Source organism: Ostrea edulis, chromosome 5 (genome assembly GCF_947568905.1).
Source record: "Ostrea edulis chromosome 5, xbOstEdul1.1, whole genome shotgun sequence".
Lineage (NCBI taxonomy): Eukaryota > Metazoa > Mollusca > Bivalvia > Ostreida > Ostreidae > Ostrea > Ostrea edulis.
Genome location: NC_079168.1, coordinates 83,586,913 through 83,605,127, shown reverse-complemented (window position 1 = coordinate 83,605,127; position 18,215 = coordinate 83,586,913). Strand labels below are relative to the sequence as shown.

At 34.2% G+C, this 18,215-nt stretch overlaps 1 protein-coding gene across 4 annotated transcripts in view; it reads left to right on the top strand.

Annotated features, from left to right (window-relative positions):
* LOC125649299 (lysosomal-trafficking regulator-like) overlaps positions 1-18,215 on the top strand; it is a 74,119-nt gene that overhangs the window by 25,262 nt on the left and 30,642 nt on the right. For all 4 annotated transcript variants that reach the window (XM_056166533.1, XM_056166532.1, XM_048876737.2 and 1 more), the window contains 12 exons: positions 3,490-3,652; positions 4,098-4,191; positions 4,706-7,299; positions 11,802-11,963; positions 12,207-12,530; positions 13,501-13,567; positions 13,671-13,777; positions 14,182-14,653; positions 14,835-14,976; positions 16,482-16,632; positions 17,054-17,234; positions 17,594-17,787. In XM_056166533.1, the coding sequence (XP_056022508.1) occupies positions 3,490-3,652; positions 4,098-4,191; positions 4,706-7,299; positions 11,802-11,963; positions 12,207-12,530; positions 13,501-13,567; positions 13,671-13,777; positions 14,182-14,653; positions 14,835-14,976; positions 16,482-16,632; positions 17,054-17,234; positions 17,594-17,787 (4,651 nt within the window). The remainder of the gene's footprint in view (positions 1-3,489; positions 3,653-4,097; positions 4,192-4,705; positions 7,300-11,801; positions 11,964-12,206; positions 12,531-13,500; positions 13,568-13,670; positions 13,778-14,181; positions 14,654-14,834; positions 14,977-16,481; positions 16,633-17,053; positions 17,235-17,593; positions 17,788-18,215) is intronic.

Below are 18,215 nucleotides of genomic sequence, written 5' to 3'. Positions count from 1 at the left end.
AATTTAATATTTATCCTCGGAATTTTTTTTATGTTTCTTTCTTATTAACTGCATTCTTCAAGGGGATTCCATTCAGGAGAAGAACCGTAATACTTTTGGTTAATGTTCAGTAATAATTACATAGCCTCTGAAAGTCCACTGTATAGCTAGGGGAGGGGTTGGGGGGTCAGTTTTATTGATAGGTAAGATGTCTATATCTAAAATATCACCTCAGGCATGAATTTCTTTTTGTTATTATGTGTTGTTTGCTTGATGACATTAGTTACATGATAATAGATCACCTGGGTATTTTTTACTATTAAATTAGTGGATGTGCATTGTAGATATATAATGAATTTTTCCATGAGAAATATATTATAGATGAAGAAAAATATAATAAACAGCTATTGAAAGAGATATTTAACAGTAATGAAAAGGGTTCATTTATAATGTCAGCAGAAGAACTTGATGCAGTATTTAAAAAAGCTCTCATCATTGTTCAATAAAGGTCACAGCCGTTTTAAAATTATTATCTACTAGTATTTAGCGATCAACACATTCTCATGTTTGGAAATTTGGGGTATTCACCTGTACTTATTCAGGTGGGGAAAAATTGGGTGAAATTGTTAGGTAGAATCGTGTCAACAACCTTAAAATCAACACTCCGAGGTAGATGTATCGTGTGACAGCTCGTAATAAACATGGAAATGTTACTGACCTTTATCCAGGCAAAGTCTAGAAACATAGGTATCTGTCATGTGCTGATGTTTATTTGATGATTTAATAAACTACATTAATTTAGATCTAAGAATTTTTCTTTCTTAATTTTGATAATGCAGGTGTGAAGGATAAAATATGTTGGGGTAATGTTTAAGACAGTAGTGACTTTTAGAAATACACTTGGAAGTAGGAAAGGAGGTGTTTTACCTTCACTTTTAAAACAGTTGAATAGGCCCTATAGCTGACAGCAAGAATTCTGTGAATTAGTAGTAAGAGCTTTTCAAGTACTGTGGAATCATTAGAATTCGTGGTGGCTCAATTGATTGGTGTATCTTTGATTCCTTATATCCAGTGCCGTATGCGACAGGAAGTGGTTAGAGTCATTTGCATGGACCACCATCATTGATAACTGCTATTTATCATCCAATAGTGATGTACCTATATGGACATTTTTCACAAGGCGTATTGTCTGTAAAATAATATATATATATATATATATATATATATATATATATATATATATATATATATAATTAGTTTGCACATTCCTTGAAATCTTTTCTATGTATATTTTTCATGCTTTTTTTGTTCTCGAGTTTTTTCTGTGATCAGAATATTTAGAATATTCCACAAGACTCGTCATTTTTAACCCAGATTAGCAGTTTTAATTAACCCAGATTAGCAGTTTTAAAAGATCTTTAGAATACTGTAAACAGTTTCAGAGGTTAGAAATTTCACACAACCGTCTTTTAAACTTTATGAAATTATCAATTGCAATTTGACAACAATTTGTCATAAATTCTTAATTGATAGAAAATATATTTTTTTACTCAACATGTCGATCAGTTGTTCTCTTTCATTGTTTACCATGCAGAGTTTTATCCTCCAACGCGTTTATGTTTTAAACGATACTTTTGAAATTTTCTGTATATATTCACTAAACATGTGTCATGTAAATATAGATCTGTAAAAATTAAATTTTTGAAGAGTTTTAATTAAAGCTAAAGAATATGCAAAAAAGCAATACAATTGGAATTTCAAGACTGGGCATGGTCATAGCAATATATATAGATTTATTAGATTCCATTTTCCTATTTTTTTTATACCCCTGCCATAAACGGTTGGGACTTATAGTGTTACCCTTACCATCCTTCTGTCATTCCGTAATTCTATCGTTCTTCAGTTTCTGTTCATTATCTCCGCGCACCAGATATACATTTTCAAATGAAGTTTGATATAGGATACATCATGACAATATCCAAGTCAAGTTATCATTTGGATTTGGTTGTAATTGTGTAAGACCGAGTTGTACCCTAGCTAAGGACTTTGAAAATTTCAAACAATTCATAGTTTTTGTTGACATTATCTCAGTCATATATGGACATTTTGATTTGAAATTTAGGATGTAGATTAAATGAAGAATGAGAAAATAAAGGTTCTTAGTTTGGGTCAGGTAAACTTATGACCCTTGAACTTAGAAAATTCTAAAACAGAAAAACAAAATAAAAAGGCTCTGGATCAGCAGTCATCGTTGGACATTTGGAATATAGATATATCATCAGAATATGCAAATCAAGTTATTTTAAGGTTCCAGTCAAATATTTTGTGGCAGTCATGCCCCTTGGACTTAGAGAATTTTCTATAAGGATATTTTCCAAAATATACAGGTCATATTGGTATTTAGTTTCAGTTAAATAATGTTTGGGAGAGTTTATTGGACTTTGAGAAATTTACATTTTCCACTCACTATCTCAGTCATACATGAACATTTTAAATTGAAATTTAGAATATATAGATATATCATGAGAATATGCAGGTCAAGTATGTGTATGGGTCTGGTCAGATAACTTTTGGCAGAGTTATGGCCCTTTGGTGGGGACATTTACAACTCACTCTTGACACCGTTCTTTTGTTTTTGATAATTATGCATGAACTGTTGACTTAAGATTATTCATGCAGAATATTATGCAAATAACTTGACTTGGGGTCAGTAAGATGCATGTATTGCTATGCAATACTTACAGTATGCATGTGTCATCTGTGCTATATATATGATATAAATTTGATGCTTGAAGTTAATTTATCTAAGGGATAATTATAATATAGATTTGAATCTTTAAGTTATTCTATTTAATACATGTACTATGGTTAAAGTTGATCCTATATTGAAGCAAATTTACAAACAATACAGTTTTATGTAGGTGAAATTGATCTAAGCTAAGATCAAACATTTGCATCTATCACAAAATTGTTTCAAGTCTAAATTCCTTTAAGATTGATACATATCCTGTTGTTGACCAATAATTTAACCTAAAGAAGGACATGGAAACCAAATTAGCCCATCAACCTAATTAATATTTCCTCCATATATTAGTTCTGTTGATGTGTTTATAGGTAAATCGGAGACTGTCTACAAGTTTTAAATTCCTTTTAACCATTAGACTGTGAATTCCTCCCATGTGATACACGTAAAGTACGTGATACATGTACACTATAGCTTGTATGTTTCTCGTTCTGTTGGTGACACATGTGTGATACATGTATGCTTCTCGTTCTGTTGGTGACACATGCGTGATACATGTATGTTTCTCGTTCTGTTGGTGACACATGTGTGATACATGTATGTTTCTCGTTCTGTTGGTGACACATGCGTGATACATGTATGTTTCTCGTTCTGTTGGTGACACATGTGTGATACATGTATGTTTCTCGTTCTGTTGGTGACACATGCGTGATACATGTATGTTTCTCGTTCTGTTGGTGACACATGCATGATACATGTACTTTCAGTGACATGAGGAGTGTAACAAACCACCTGTGTCAGGAGTTTATGTCGGACATCATCAGCGTCACTGGCTCCTCGGAGGATGACGACGACGCCCCTCTACAGAACTATCTCCTCAGGGAGCGAGGCTGGCTCCTGCTCTACACCATCCACAAAAATGGCACGCAGGTATAGCAATTTAAATCAGCAATGATATCTTTACAAAGAATAACCTTTTCCTTATGAATATGCTTCAGCTGTTAGCAATGCATGTATGAATACAGATGAATATAGTATGTGTAACTTAATGGTTGGGAATTGCGACAGAAATGAAAATGGAATGGAAATTAATATAAGAAATAAATTTCATTTTTGAAAATACATGAGGGTATAAACCGCTATGCTTTATTTTAGCTGGCACATTTTTCATGAAATGCTCAATGCTAAAATTATTTCCAATATACACAACAGGTGGGAAAAATGTGTTGCAGATTGATATATTGCAGAACTTGTCATACGATGATGTGATATATTGCATGTTTGCTTCAGCAATGAAATTAATCAAATAGTACTGTTACATATTTAACTGACTAGACTTGCAAGCTTTTATTTCATACGTTCTGATTCTTTGCAGGGTCTAACGGTTGGAAAAGATTTCAGTAATCTGCTTGTGTCTCTGTTACCATGGTGCTTGAAATTTCCAGTAGACAATCATAATTCCCAAGCAGGTATAAGAAAATGCAAGAAAGTACAACATTTTTATTTTTAGGTTGCAAACCCAGTTACCCTACAGAAATTGAAGATTTTCAGACAAAACATAAAATTGAGATTTTAGAGAATTTTTTTTCTTCTGGTATTAAGATATGACCCTGTCTTTGATTGTATTTCTGATAAATAGAAAAAAATTTACACATAAAAAAGCAACTTATTTCTGTAATAAACACATTTAACTCGAGTTTCATATATTCCATTATTAGAGCATCAAACACTAGTTGCAAAGGGAGAAGGAAATTTTACCAATGCTGTTAGTAATTAAACACTATAGGGCTTTCAAACTCTTTATTTTATTTTCTCCTCTGGAACTTCATTATGGTTGCATTTGTAAACCTAAAAAAGTAAAAATGCTGGTCAAAGTTTAAATTATATAAAGTAATTTCAAGATCTTTTTTTTTTTTACATTTGTGTAAAGGCTAATACATGATGAAGCACTTTAAAGTTGGCATAAAGTATTTCTGCTTTCAGGTAATGAAGACTCCTTACTTCCAGTTAGCTCTTGTTTCCTATATTTGGAACAATCCTCTAAATGGCAGCGATGTTCCTCACAAAGAAACAAGGTGCTACCACACATAGAAAAACGTCCACTCAAACCTCACTCATCAGGCACCCCAAAGAAACTCAGGAAGATCCCTGACAGTGTCAAACTGCAGGAGGAAAATTCTGACAGTGACGCTGATAATGTGACGGGGTTATTGCAGAAACAAAAGTCAGGTAGGAGGTTTGTCCGGCACAGGAGCATCTCGCAGAGTCTAGGGAAAGAACCCATAGAAAGAAGTCAATCCAGCAAAGAGGAGGATGAGGAGGAGATGACTATACTGCTGTCTAAGTACAACAATGACCACAGACCTATTTCTTCTTATAAATTATGTCTGCTTATTCTGGATGTATTGACAGACATATGTCTCCTGGATACTGACCAATCAAACTACAGCAAAACATTGTCTCCTGTCCTGTTGCCACACATGCTTCATATTCTTACAAACTTGTATCCATCACTGAATGGTGGAAATGAAGAATTACTGGCTTTTCATTGGCTGAAAAAGCAACAGACATATTTTCAGAGGAAGATTCTCAGAGTAGTTCTAGTCATGATGTCCATTGTAGCAACTCAGCCCAATGGGATTAATGTCATTGTAGGACATAAACTTGTGTCGGTCCTTTTGGATGTTGCAAGGCAGATTCAGCAACTTCAGAACTTGAAAGAGCAGCTGTCTTATGCCAGACAGAGAACATCAGATGATCTCTCTCAAATGACTGATGACTTTGTTTTATTCACTGAATTGATTCTTGGTCTTCTCATGGCAATGGACGTCACATTTCAGTGCTTGCCATTCAATCTAGTTCACGTGAAGAGTGCCATTCAGTTGGTGGAGGAATTTGATGAAGGACATGGTTTTCTTCTGCTAGAAAACATCATTCAAACTCTGGACAGTAACACAGTTAAAGCGACTTCAATTCAAATGAAACTAAATATCCATGTCACTGAGCCTATCAAAATCATTGCCTCTTTTCTCAGCACGCTAAAATCCCTAAAGCTAAACTACATTCATACAATGAAATGCACCAAACGAAAGCACAAGTCTTGCCAATTTCAGCAGTATTTTAATCACCATCATAATATTCTTGGATTACCCTATTTTTCCAAGGTTGATGAAAAACTGGAGGGTATGCCAGAATCTTCTCTTGACAACACAATTTGTCTGGTTGCCATTTGGTGTGTATTTCTTCTGGATTTGCTAGTGAAAGTGAAAGACAAATCTTTACAGATTGAGATTCTACAAACTGTAGAACTGGCAGGAAACTGTTGCTGCTTTTCTCTAGAGACCATTTTTGAACCAATTAGAAAATGCCTACCAAGCTATAGTGTTGGAATTCAGAACTTTGCCTTAGAAGTGTTTAACAGAATTTTACTGGTATATTTCAATAGAAAAAATAATGGTGAAAATCTTAAAGAACATACCAATTTTCAGTGCAATACATGCAAAGATGTAAAACTAGTCAGTCAAGAAAATGTGGAAGAGATGAAGTCTGAAAAGACAGCCATCTTTGGTATGGATAGTGGTTTTTCTAGTCACGACTTCCCTGATAAAAAACTACCAAAACCAAATAGTTCTGCCAAAGTGATGCAAGGATTTAAAGAGTTGTTGTTTTCTCCAGAGGGTACTGTTGCAGAAGTGACGGCCAAAAATCTTGGCACTTTGGCAGAGCAGGGTAGTGTTGCTCTTAAGGAGGATCTTTTTTTCAGTGTATATGTACATGCTTTTGAGTCTTTCCTTGTCAACATGGACATAGAAGCATCTAATGTTTCCCCAGAAATGACTGAAAATGAAACCAACAAATCCAGCTTTTCTTCTAAAGTGAAAGTCCATTGTTTGCTTGCAGTACCAAATTTGCTAAAAGTAGAGACTGTGATGAAAGCTTTTCTCACAAAGAGAGGGGTAGGCCAAATTTGTAAAATGTTAGATGATGATGTTTTGCGTGCTCCAGTCCTGAAAGTATTTGAGGCTTTAGTCATTCTAGACGAAGTGAAACAGAGAGAATTTGAAAATAGTTTGGAAATGGGAGAGGAATCCAAATGCAAAGCAGGAATGGTCATATCTGCCTTTATTGATGGTCTTGCAAAGAAGACGGACACGAGTTTGTCTCAGTATCTCTTGTCAGAAATAAGATGTCAAAAAGACTGGTATAAAATTGGCCCTGACAATAAATACATTAAAAACCTCTCTGTCATGGTAGACATGTGGGAAACATGTGCCAAAATCTGCCTGAACAGTGAACACTTTGTGATGCACTTACTGGAGTCTCAATGTCTGCCAATAGCAGGGAACCTTCTGTTGAAAGTTCTGAAACAGCTGAAGTCCTCTGTCAATTGTGATCTGACCCAGAAAGTAGGCCAGGGAGAGGACCAAAGCAAGGACTCATCCGAAGATTCTGGACAGGAACTGGAGCAGCTGGTGTCCATGACAATGAGCATGCCCTCTGTGTGTTTCCTGAAGCTGGCTCTTCTGCAATGTTTGTTGACTGTGTGTAACGTCTGCTACAAGCATCATGGCCGACAGGTAAGCTGATAATTTTATACTGTAAAACACAGGGCCAGCGAAAAACAGTGCATTATAACCAAACTTCATTATACAGTAAAACACATTTATAGCGAATCTCCAGGGCCAGCCAAAAACAGTTCATTATAACCAAACTTCATTATACAGTAAAATATGATTATAGCGAACCGCCAGGGCCAGCAAAAACTATTTGTTATAACCAAACTTCATTATGCAGTAAAACACTGTTATAGTGAATCTCTAGGGCCAGCAAAAAACAGTTCATGATAACCAAACTTCATTATAGAGTAAAAAATGATTATAGTGAACCTCCAGGCCCTAAGAGAAACTGTATGTTTTAACCGAACTTCATTATGCAGTAAAAGACTGTTATAGTGAATCTCTAGGGCCAGCATAAAACAGTTTGTTATAACCAAACTTCGTTATATCCAACAAAAATTTTGTTATTTTCATCTCATAGGAGAATATATATCACTTCACAATAAGTGTGAATGTCCGTCTCTGACTTTATTCAGACTACCTGCACATTAATGGCGGGAGTGGAGTTGGTTATCTTGTTTTAAACAATGTGCCTCATTACAGTTTGTGTTAAAACATTACTTTATTGTGGAAACAGTTATTGTTATAACAAGGAAAATCAAATATTGTTCTGGTCCGATCAAAAAACCTGTCTTTGTTGTTATGTTCTTGTGATAATCAATCCATGCTGCAGTTTTCCTGTCATATTGTCTTCAGATATTAAACATACACACATGAAATACACAAATGTGCTTGAAAACTCAACCCTAATTGGAGATAACAAAATGAAAAAAACATACAAGTATTGACTGTCATACACATCCAGAAATTTCAATACTCCAAATTTATTGTCACAGATTATCATATTCATAATTGAGGGCTTTTGTGCTCTTATTTTAGTTAATTCCAATTCGGTTATTTGAATACCGTATGCAGTGTTTTTGCCCCATATTAGTTTTACTTTGCCCATATGCTTTGAAAAAGGATTTCCCCCAGGTTTAAAATTACTCAATGCTGTTTCAAAGTAATGAATGAATTTGTATTAGCAGAGAAATTCACCCATTTAAGATACAGGTATAGTGGACAAAAATAAAATGGGTGAAATAATCCTGTATGCAGTAAATTTACATTTGCGAAAGTTTGGTCAATAATAACTATTAATCAGGGGTATACCAGGATACTCTATTTGCACATGCTAAGCTCTAGCTCTGAGTCTCACACTGATTTTTTTTTTTTTTTGGTTGTCGTGACATCAATAAATATGGACAATATTGAATTTGATTGATGTATTGAATAAGGGGAGGCATTAAAGAAGCAGAAGATGTTAAATCTCTCTCAGTAATGAATGCGTATCAGGGATGGGGTATTTTATGATGATAATCTAGTACCTGGGACATATTCTAGCAGCCCGAAACATACTTCAAAATAGGCTTCAAAAATATCTAGAAACGATAATGATTATAACTCTGATACATGATATACAATATACATGTAGCCAAAGAAACATAGCATGCAAGATAGACCCCTCCCCCCAAATTGTAGATACTCATGCTTTTGCTTAAAAATTAATACTTATAATCTTTGTGCACCTAAACTGTGAATTATGACATAAAGATTATCGTTTCCAGTCATTTTCAGTATTCTGATTTAAATTGACTTTTTTTTAATGCAGTTCTTTCAAAAGTTATACTTACACCATATATTCATCTTACTCGCTTACTAGCATACACAACTGACAGAGAGTCCAAAGACTATAGTTTATGTCCTCTGAAAAAAAATCAGTTTCAATTTATCTATTGACATCACCATGCTGGTATACTGTAACAGCAAATGAACAACTAAAATATGATATTATTAATTGATATGATAGGTATAATTAGGTATATTACTAATTTTTGATATGCAAAATGCACCTTATTATATAGTTTCACATATATGTATTATAAGTTTGAAATCCTGTGGATTTAGCATGTTAATATCTTTTATGGTTTCAGCACCATAGTATAACTGATATCAACATATTCAAATAAAAAATGAATGTAAACAGACACTAAAGTATTTCTCATCCTCAATAAACAACTTAGATTTTCTTAGGAATTATTGGTTTAACAATACCTCCCTGTTTCATCAAGAGTGAGCACTATTCTCCACTCTGTGAGTCCTGATTGCTCACCATTTGCCAGGTAGACTTCTGATTTGTATTCATTGTGATCCGAACTTTCAATGCTCTAGAAACTGGAGTCTTCCTGATTTTGGTGAATTGAGTTGTATTTATAAAACTTGTGTTCACTTTGAGTCCAGGGAGTTCCTTCGTGGAGATTCTTGAGGAGGCCTGGTTCAGTTTTAGTTGAAAAGCAAGAAGTTTATTAGTAAGTTTGTTTAAAAATTAATACAAGAATTTTATTATCAAGTTTGTTATTAGTACAAGAATTTTATTATTAAGTTTGTTATTAGTATTTTGTATGTAAACTTGAAATTTTCATGTTATGTGCTCCAAATGACCATAGATAATTAAACATCTCCTTTATTAAATAAATTAAGATAATATATTCTTTAATGTAAAATTTTGAGCTTTATTATGTTAAAAAAAAAGGCAGTTGTCATTTTTAGTCTTTTCAAACCCATGTATTTCATAACTTAATGAACTCAGTTCATTTTATTCTTGCTGAACATCATGAATATATTGAGTTGCAGTGTTGTAATTTAGTTTCCATATATATACTAATATACTAACTGGGAAGCCCCCTTATCCCCATAGTAAATCTCAAAACTGGATAACAATAATAAGCTAGATTTTGGTTTTCTCGTTTGTTATTCAAAGTCTTGCATTTTTATCGTTATATGACACGGTTAATGAGGATATATATGCACACATCAGGAAGCGTCACAAGATGAAGTGATAATGAGATAATGTAACACAGGAAGTGCTGTTAAAGGTGATGGCGCACTCATTTTGTTTGTTTGTGATATTTCTGATAAGGTAAATTGTTTTCGTATTTAGACGCAAGACATATTGGTACATCATAATACGTAAACATACATTTGACAGGTGAATATCGTAAAGTGTAATGTACATAAACAGGTTGTGATTAATGTCACATGTCGGGGTGTTGATTTCTTCTACATAGTACATGTACAGAAATGGATATAATGTCTTGAGGTTTATATTCTTGTGTGACAGTGCAATTAGACAACAGAGCATGTGAACGTCATTGAATAGGGGCTATTGAGGTATTTATTGAATTAACGAACATCATAACTGAATATCTGGCGAAATAGTTCTGTGTATTTAACAACACTTGCTACAAACTTGTTTTCAAAAATGATGTCGAATGAAAATGAAATTTATTTTTATAAGTAAAATTAAATGAATTCAATTTATCTTATGGAATGATTTCTCAATTTAGTTCAAAACAGTGGGGAAAATTTGTATAAAGTATGGGATGAACATATAGAAAATTTACATGTCTTTCATTTACTTATTTTTTTTTTTTTTTTTTTATATTAGATTTTGTATTTAGTACAACCAAAGTAAGCCAAAAAATATGTATTAATCCATGCCTCCATTTTTGTTTTTTGTTAGGATCAAGTGTCCTCAACTGTCCTTGTCAGGATTAAGTAATTCAAGATTTAATCTAAAAGTACATGTCCTTTCTATATTAGTAGATGTTCAATGTGTCATATAGTACATGATAATGTAATATTATTATATGTTTTCTATTTACACACACTGAATGTTATCTCGTACATATGTCAACATGGATAAATAAATCAAATAAGTAATTGTGTAGAAGTGACATTTGGAGGCTGATAAATGTGGCAGAGACTGGTACCGAAATAGTCAAGTTTAAACTCAAAAAGTAAATGATCTATTTGACAAGGTTTTATGTAATTAAGCATTCAAGTTACTAAATTAGCAATTGTTACTCATTTTCAATTGATTGTACAGTATAGCTGAGCCACAGATAATATCTAGGAAATTCTATTTTGAGGACTACATTATATGAGATAGAGAAAAAAAAAACAAATTAATGTAATGGTTGATTATAAAAGATTTTTGTTATAATTATTGAAATACATATTTTGAATGTTAATGAGAAATTTGCAGACCTATTCTGATGTACAGTTCTCTTGATGGCTATGATTTACTTGAAAATTCTACATTTTCCATATTCTAATATTATTGTTACTGCATTTTATTTTACCACAAATCTCATTAATCATGCTACGGTAATTATGAGAGATTAGAATTTGAAGTCTGTTTTTGAATACTGTGTGAAGAGAAATTGTTGTTTGTCCTACCTGTCCTTAAAGCAGTAAATAAATGATACTGGAACATATGTAGAGTATATAAAATTTTATCAAACTTTATTGCACATGCACTGTTTTTAGATGACAATATTAATTTAGAAATAATCCTGTAAAGAATACACAACTAAGAGAATATACTTAATAATGTATTTTGCTGTTGACTCTGCTTGAAGAATGAAATTAAAATGTGGGGAAGAATCCGGGAGTCATTTGAAGATTGTGCTGTTCTGTCAGCCTGTCGTCTCAAAACACTGTTTGACATCATACTGAACTCTGCCATGCCAAAAAAGGTCACCGTGTTCAACTCCAACCAGAAAACCAACATTCCTCAAGATGTAAGTTATCAATTATTGAAAATCGTTATTTTGTAGTCCCCCCCCCCACCCTTGGGTAATTTTTAAGTTGTTTTAGTCCAGTTATCCTTGTTGTGTGAATTTTTCAATTTCATATAAGACATTGTCTCTACATTTTATTTTTAATTTCTAATGGAAAATTTTTCAAAACCGAGTGGGAATATTAGTCTCCGTTTGAGAAATACGAGAATAAATGTTATGAAAAGACTGATTTGTATTTTACAGTTCATCAAGGACGATGATATTGATGATGATGAAATCAGACAGCTTCTACACGTAAGCAGTGAAGATGATGGTGACTCTGTCTGGGGCGTGGAGAAGGGCTATGATGGCGACACCGAGGCATCACAAGATGACTGGAAGCTAAACGGAGGCTCAGACCCGACTACACGGAGGGAGTACTTTCCATCACTGTTTCGGCTGTTGGTGGAGATGTTGATAAAATGTCAGAGACACCAGGCAGGAAGAGAAATCCTCCCACAGGTCTTGTTGAAACTGCTACAGACACTGAAAGGGAACTCTGCTGTGGTCATGGTTGTCTGTGAAGAGGTAATTTCTACAGGGTTTTGTGGTATACTGCATTTTTATCGGGATTCATATTTTTACATGTTCATTATGTGGACCAGTTGTGGTGGCTCAGTGGTAGAGCGTCAGCCTTTGTGACTGGAAGGTCATGAGTTTGAACCCCTGTATGAGTTTGAACCCCTGTATGAGTTTGAACCCCTGTACGAGTTTGAACCCCTGTACGAGTTTGAACCCCTGTACGAGTTTGAACCCCTGTATGAGTTTGAACCCCAGTATTTAGAAGTGGGAATTTTCAGATGAGACCTTTGAACCCACACTGCAATGGCCTTGAGTGCTAAGCGTAGGTCTAAATTTGTGGCACTTCACCTACAGCTGGTGACGTCTGAATACAAATGAAAAATTCTGATAGGGATATAAAACAATAAACATACAGTTTGAGACAAAAAACCTTTACTGTATTGAAAATAAAAAAATTATAATCAATACCATGGCTGTATCTATATTGAGTAGAAAGTCTGATGCAGATGGTGCTTAATTCATGTTTGTGTAAATTTGTTCCTGACAAATAATTACACAAAATGTTGAATATGCTGATAAGAAGACCACAGTATACTGCCTTATTTTCATTGCAGTTTTTTGTTGTTGCTGTTTTCAATGCAGGCAAATTTTATATAACGAAGAGTGAATTTAAATATGTACTGTTCGTGGAATCATTTTTATTTGTGGGGGCAAATTTTGCTCGTTCGTGGGGACGTAATTTCATAGGTAAGAGATACGATGTCACTAGGAAAGATAACTCTACTTGGATTAAAAAAATGTTTGAGGACACGTAAATTTGTGGGTAAGAGTAACCCACGAAATCCACGAACATCAATCCCCCATGAACAATGATGACTCCACAGTATTTGATCTAATGATGAATGCCAGAAATTTCTTTACTGATTATGCTTTATCACTGGGATTTGTATTTATTTTATTTTTTTTGACACTGTAGGGATTGTTGTACGAGTTGCTTACTGGCTTTTGGACACAACTTACAACAGAAGAAGACCAGGGGATGGGTAAGATCATTATTCTATGAAGATTGCTATTAACCGCTGTTGAAGTGAAACACTGGGGTATATTAAGTGCCTATATTAATTTTGTGTTTCGGGGTAATTTCAGTGAGAATATACCTGCTTTCCCTCATTCAGTGTTTGGCACGACACAGGATAACATCACTAGAGCTGCAGAAAATTCTACAACTCTTTCAGCACTCGCATATATCCAGTGTAAGTGGACAGATTTTTTTTGACAGCATTAAGGAGAAATAACACCTTTCCAGAGAAATCTGATATGGATGGAAAGTGAAACATTTGTTTAATAATATCTTGAAATTGAAAACTTTCAAATTTACCTTATTTAGTGAAAAAATAAAGTGAAAATTATTTAGTGAAGAAAAACTTCTGCCAGACTTGAATGCATGAACTACAAATCAGCAGCTGACTTGTAAACCTACTGAGCAATTAGATTTAAAAGGAATATAGGTGTATTACTGATATGTATTTTCATTCAAGTTTCTTAAAAGGAAGTGCAGCCATTGTGATGATGACGTATTATTCCTCCTTAATGAAGAACCATTTATATAATTTTTTTTTAAAAGTATTGAATCTAAACTATTTTTATTTTGATGTAGAATTTCCTACTGTCGTGTTTGTTGTCCATTGTGGAGCAGTCCATTGTTCAGCCATACTACAGTATTAAGTTTCCTGTGAAATCCTGTCCCACGAAGTCCCCCTCCCCATCATCCATTTCCTCCGGCAGTGTGAAGACATATACTGAACTCCCCTCTCCCAAAGATAAACCCACAGAGAAAAGCAGGGCTGTCATCCCTCTCTTACGATCTATTTCATCTATGGTGTCCATGATGCCCACTCAGGACTTGGACACACAACAGGAACCTGAAAATTCCCAGAAGGCATTTGAACAGGAAGTATGGAATGTGATGGCAGTGGAAATTCCCTTGGGTATTGGAGTCACCTGGCCTCCTTATCAGTCAGGTTTGACCTTTGCCCTATGGTTAAAGATCTGTGAAGAGGAGGGTATGACCTTGAAATCTACAAGTGTGTTGTCAACTGCGAATCATGTCTATGCATCCAGCAGTGAAGGTATGTTAAGATGTGGTGCAGTGTGTTTTGTGGGGTTTTATATGAAATAGAAAAGGGTGTAATTGTACAGTTGTGTGAGATAGATGCTAGATATGTTCACAAAAATTCCAGGACCTTATTGAAATGTATTAGGAATAATGAACATATATGTATGTGTTTTATGGATATATGATGATTTCAGACTTGACACAGAAAGGCCTCATCAATGGGAAGGCCTTCAAACCATTGGTCACATCGGAGTGTATTCACGTAATGTCTGTTGGCACTCGAGAGAAATTACTAGAGGTGTGGATATGTTGTAAAAGTGGAAAACTGCTTTTCAGGTTTGTGTTTAAGGTTTCTCATTGTTTTACTTGTACCAGTAACTCATAAGGCGCATAATGATAACAGCAATTCAACGACTAGACAAGCATTTGTGTACTTTGTGTTCAAAATTGAAGAGAATTACAATCCTTCAAGTATCAGAGAGAGTACATGATGTATAAGGAATCACTATTTCAATGTCTAGGCTGATATGTGAATATATTTCAATGTTTAGGCTGCTATGTGAATATATTTCAATGTTTAGGCTGCTATGTGAATATATTTAAATGTTTAGGCTGACAAATGTTTAGGCTGACAAATGTTTAGGCTGATATGTGAATATATTTAAATGTTTAGGCTGATATGTGAATATATTCAAATGTTTAGGCTGATATGTGAATATATTCAAATGTTTAGGCTGATGTGTGAATATATTTAAATGTTTAGGCTGATATGTGAATATTTTCAAATGTTTAGGCTGATGTGTGAATATATTTCAATGTTTAGGCTGACAAATGTTTAGGCTGACAAATGTTTAGGCTGATATGTGAATATATTTAAATGTTTAGGCTGATATGTGAATATATTCAAATGTTTAGGCTGATATGTGAATATATTCAAATGTTTAGGCTGATGTGTGAATATATTTAAATGTTTAGGCTGATATGTGAATATTTTCAAATGTTTAGGCTGATGTGTGAATATATTTCAATGTTTAGGCTGCTATGTGAATATATTCAAATGTTTAGGCTGACAAATGTTTAGGCTGATATGTGAATATATTTAAATGTTTAGGCTGATATGTGAATATATTTAAATGTTTAGGCTGCTATGTGAATATATTTCAATGTTTAGGCTGCTATGTGAATATATTCAAATGTTTAGGCTGACAAATGTTTAGGCTGACAAATGTTTAGGCTGATATGTGAATATATTTCAATGTTTAGGCTGATATGTGAATATATTTCAATGTTTAGGCTGATATGTGAATATATTGAAATGTTTAGGCTGCTATGTGAATATATTGAAATGTTTAGGCTGCTATGTGAATATATTGAAATGTTTAGGCTGACAAATGTTTAGGCTGATATGTGAATATATTTAAATGTTTAGGCTGTGAATATATTCAAATGTTTAGGCTGACAAATGTTTAGGCTGATGTGTGAATATATTTAAATGTTTAGGCTGATATGTGAATATTTTCAAATGTTTAGGCTGATATGTGAATATATTGAAATGTTTAGGCTGATACTGTAGAATCATTTAAATTCGTGGGGGCCAATTTTCTCGGATTGCTGAATTTTTACAGGTTCGTGGGGACATAATTTCGTGGATTTATATATTTGTAAGAAAGATAACTCTGGAATGTAATTATGATTCTTTATTCGTTGAAGATGTAAATTCGTCGGTGAGGGGTACCCACGGATTCCACGAAAATTCAGCCACCACGAATTATAATGATTCCACAGTAATGTGAATATATTTAAATGTTTAGGCTGATATGTGAATATATTTCACTGTTTAGGCTGACCTCTGAGAACAATGAGGATGGGTTGGTGCTGGATGAGGCAGTATCTCGCGACTCGGTTCATCCTGGGAAATGGCATCACATCATGTTTAGCTATGTAGAGGTGCTAGAAAACAATGAAGCAGAGGAACCCAATCTTGTTGGCCAGGTATGCAATGAAAAACAAAACATTTACTATATTTAGTAACGATATCTATTGCTGTTAAATACGCTTATAGGGAAATGCTGGTGATGAACAATTTTGATTTGTTATAAACATAATTCGTTATATCCGTTAAGTTCGTGATATATGTTTTACTGTACTGGGGTTTCATCGAAGAAAAATCCAGTAGCGTAATGCTTGTAATTTTGTAATTAAGGTCACTGAAGAAATAGAGAGAAAAAGTTTGAACCATACAGCCCATTCATAATGCACTGTACTTTGGTTTTCTGTAGATTCTTATGAACCCTAAACCTGTCTCTTTACAATTCAAGAATAATTAACGGAATGCACTTATTAAAACATTGAATTCAACCTACAGTAGTTTCATTATCATAGATTTAAAAATACATTTATTGTTGATTGACAGATAATGCTGACAGTTGATGGTTGGCAGAAACAGTCAATCGGGTTAGAACAGCGTAATCCCACGGTGAAGGTGGAGACTGTGGAGGGGAATGGCAGACTCTGTGTTGGTCATATCTATGATGAACTGCGAGAAATGACCAACTTCCTTCCATGGGAATTAGGGGCTTTGTCAATGTTTAGAGGTTAGCAGATATATGATTTTTTCAGTAATATGTAAAAATATTTGTACGGGTAGAATGAATGAATGTTCAGTATTATGTGTTCTTTGAGTGTTAAAAGTGTCCTACAGTGAAACCTTGTTATCTTAACTTGATGGGGCTGAGAAAAATCTTTGAGATATCCAAGGGTATGAAATATTGAGGTTGATATAGGTAAGGAAAATTTAATTGGGACTTCCAACTCGCTTTGATATATCTATAATATTCAAGATATTGATGTTCGAGATACCAAAGTCCGATTATGTGTGTGTGTTTGAGGTTTAAACATTTGCATGCAATCTCTGCTGTGTGTTTTGAGTGTTAAAAATAGAGTTCAATCTCAGGTGTGGACATCAGTGAGGAAGAGTGTTTGTACCTTTATGCCTTGGGCCCAAGCTGTCAAAACCTCAGCAAATGTGATGGTCCCGAACAGCCAGTCTCATTCTCAACATTCATCACCAAACAATTGATACAGCACTCTGATATTTCCCATGATGCTCTTGTGGGACTTCGACTTGTAGACATTGATCAGCTCAGGGTAGGTGGGACTGTTTAAGGAATTCTAAATCCTGTCTGTCATTGAATGAAATTGTGGTAAATCACTTGTATTTGACGAGACTCTGCTATTTGTGATCTTGCTTTGTCAAATTTATCAGAGTGACCTCATTTTGCCAATTTAACATTTAGTTTGTTCAGTGCCCTATATACACAGAAATTTTTTTATGAGGACTTTTGTTTTGTGCCAAGGCAACCTCACGAATTTATGCTGAATTGTAATTGCTGTAAATGAAAAGTGATTGACAGTATGCTCCACAAAATAACAAAAAAAATAGTAAGAAAGAGAGATGAAAGGTGCTCTGAACTCAGTTTTGCAGATCGATGTCTCCTGCATCAGTTGGTATGACACATCGTCGGCAATCCACAGGTGCTTCCAATTGATTCTCTTTCTCAAACCATGATTTGTGA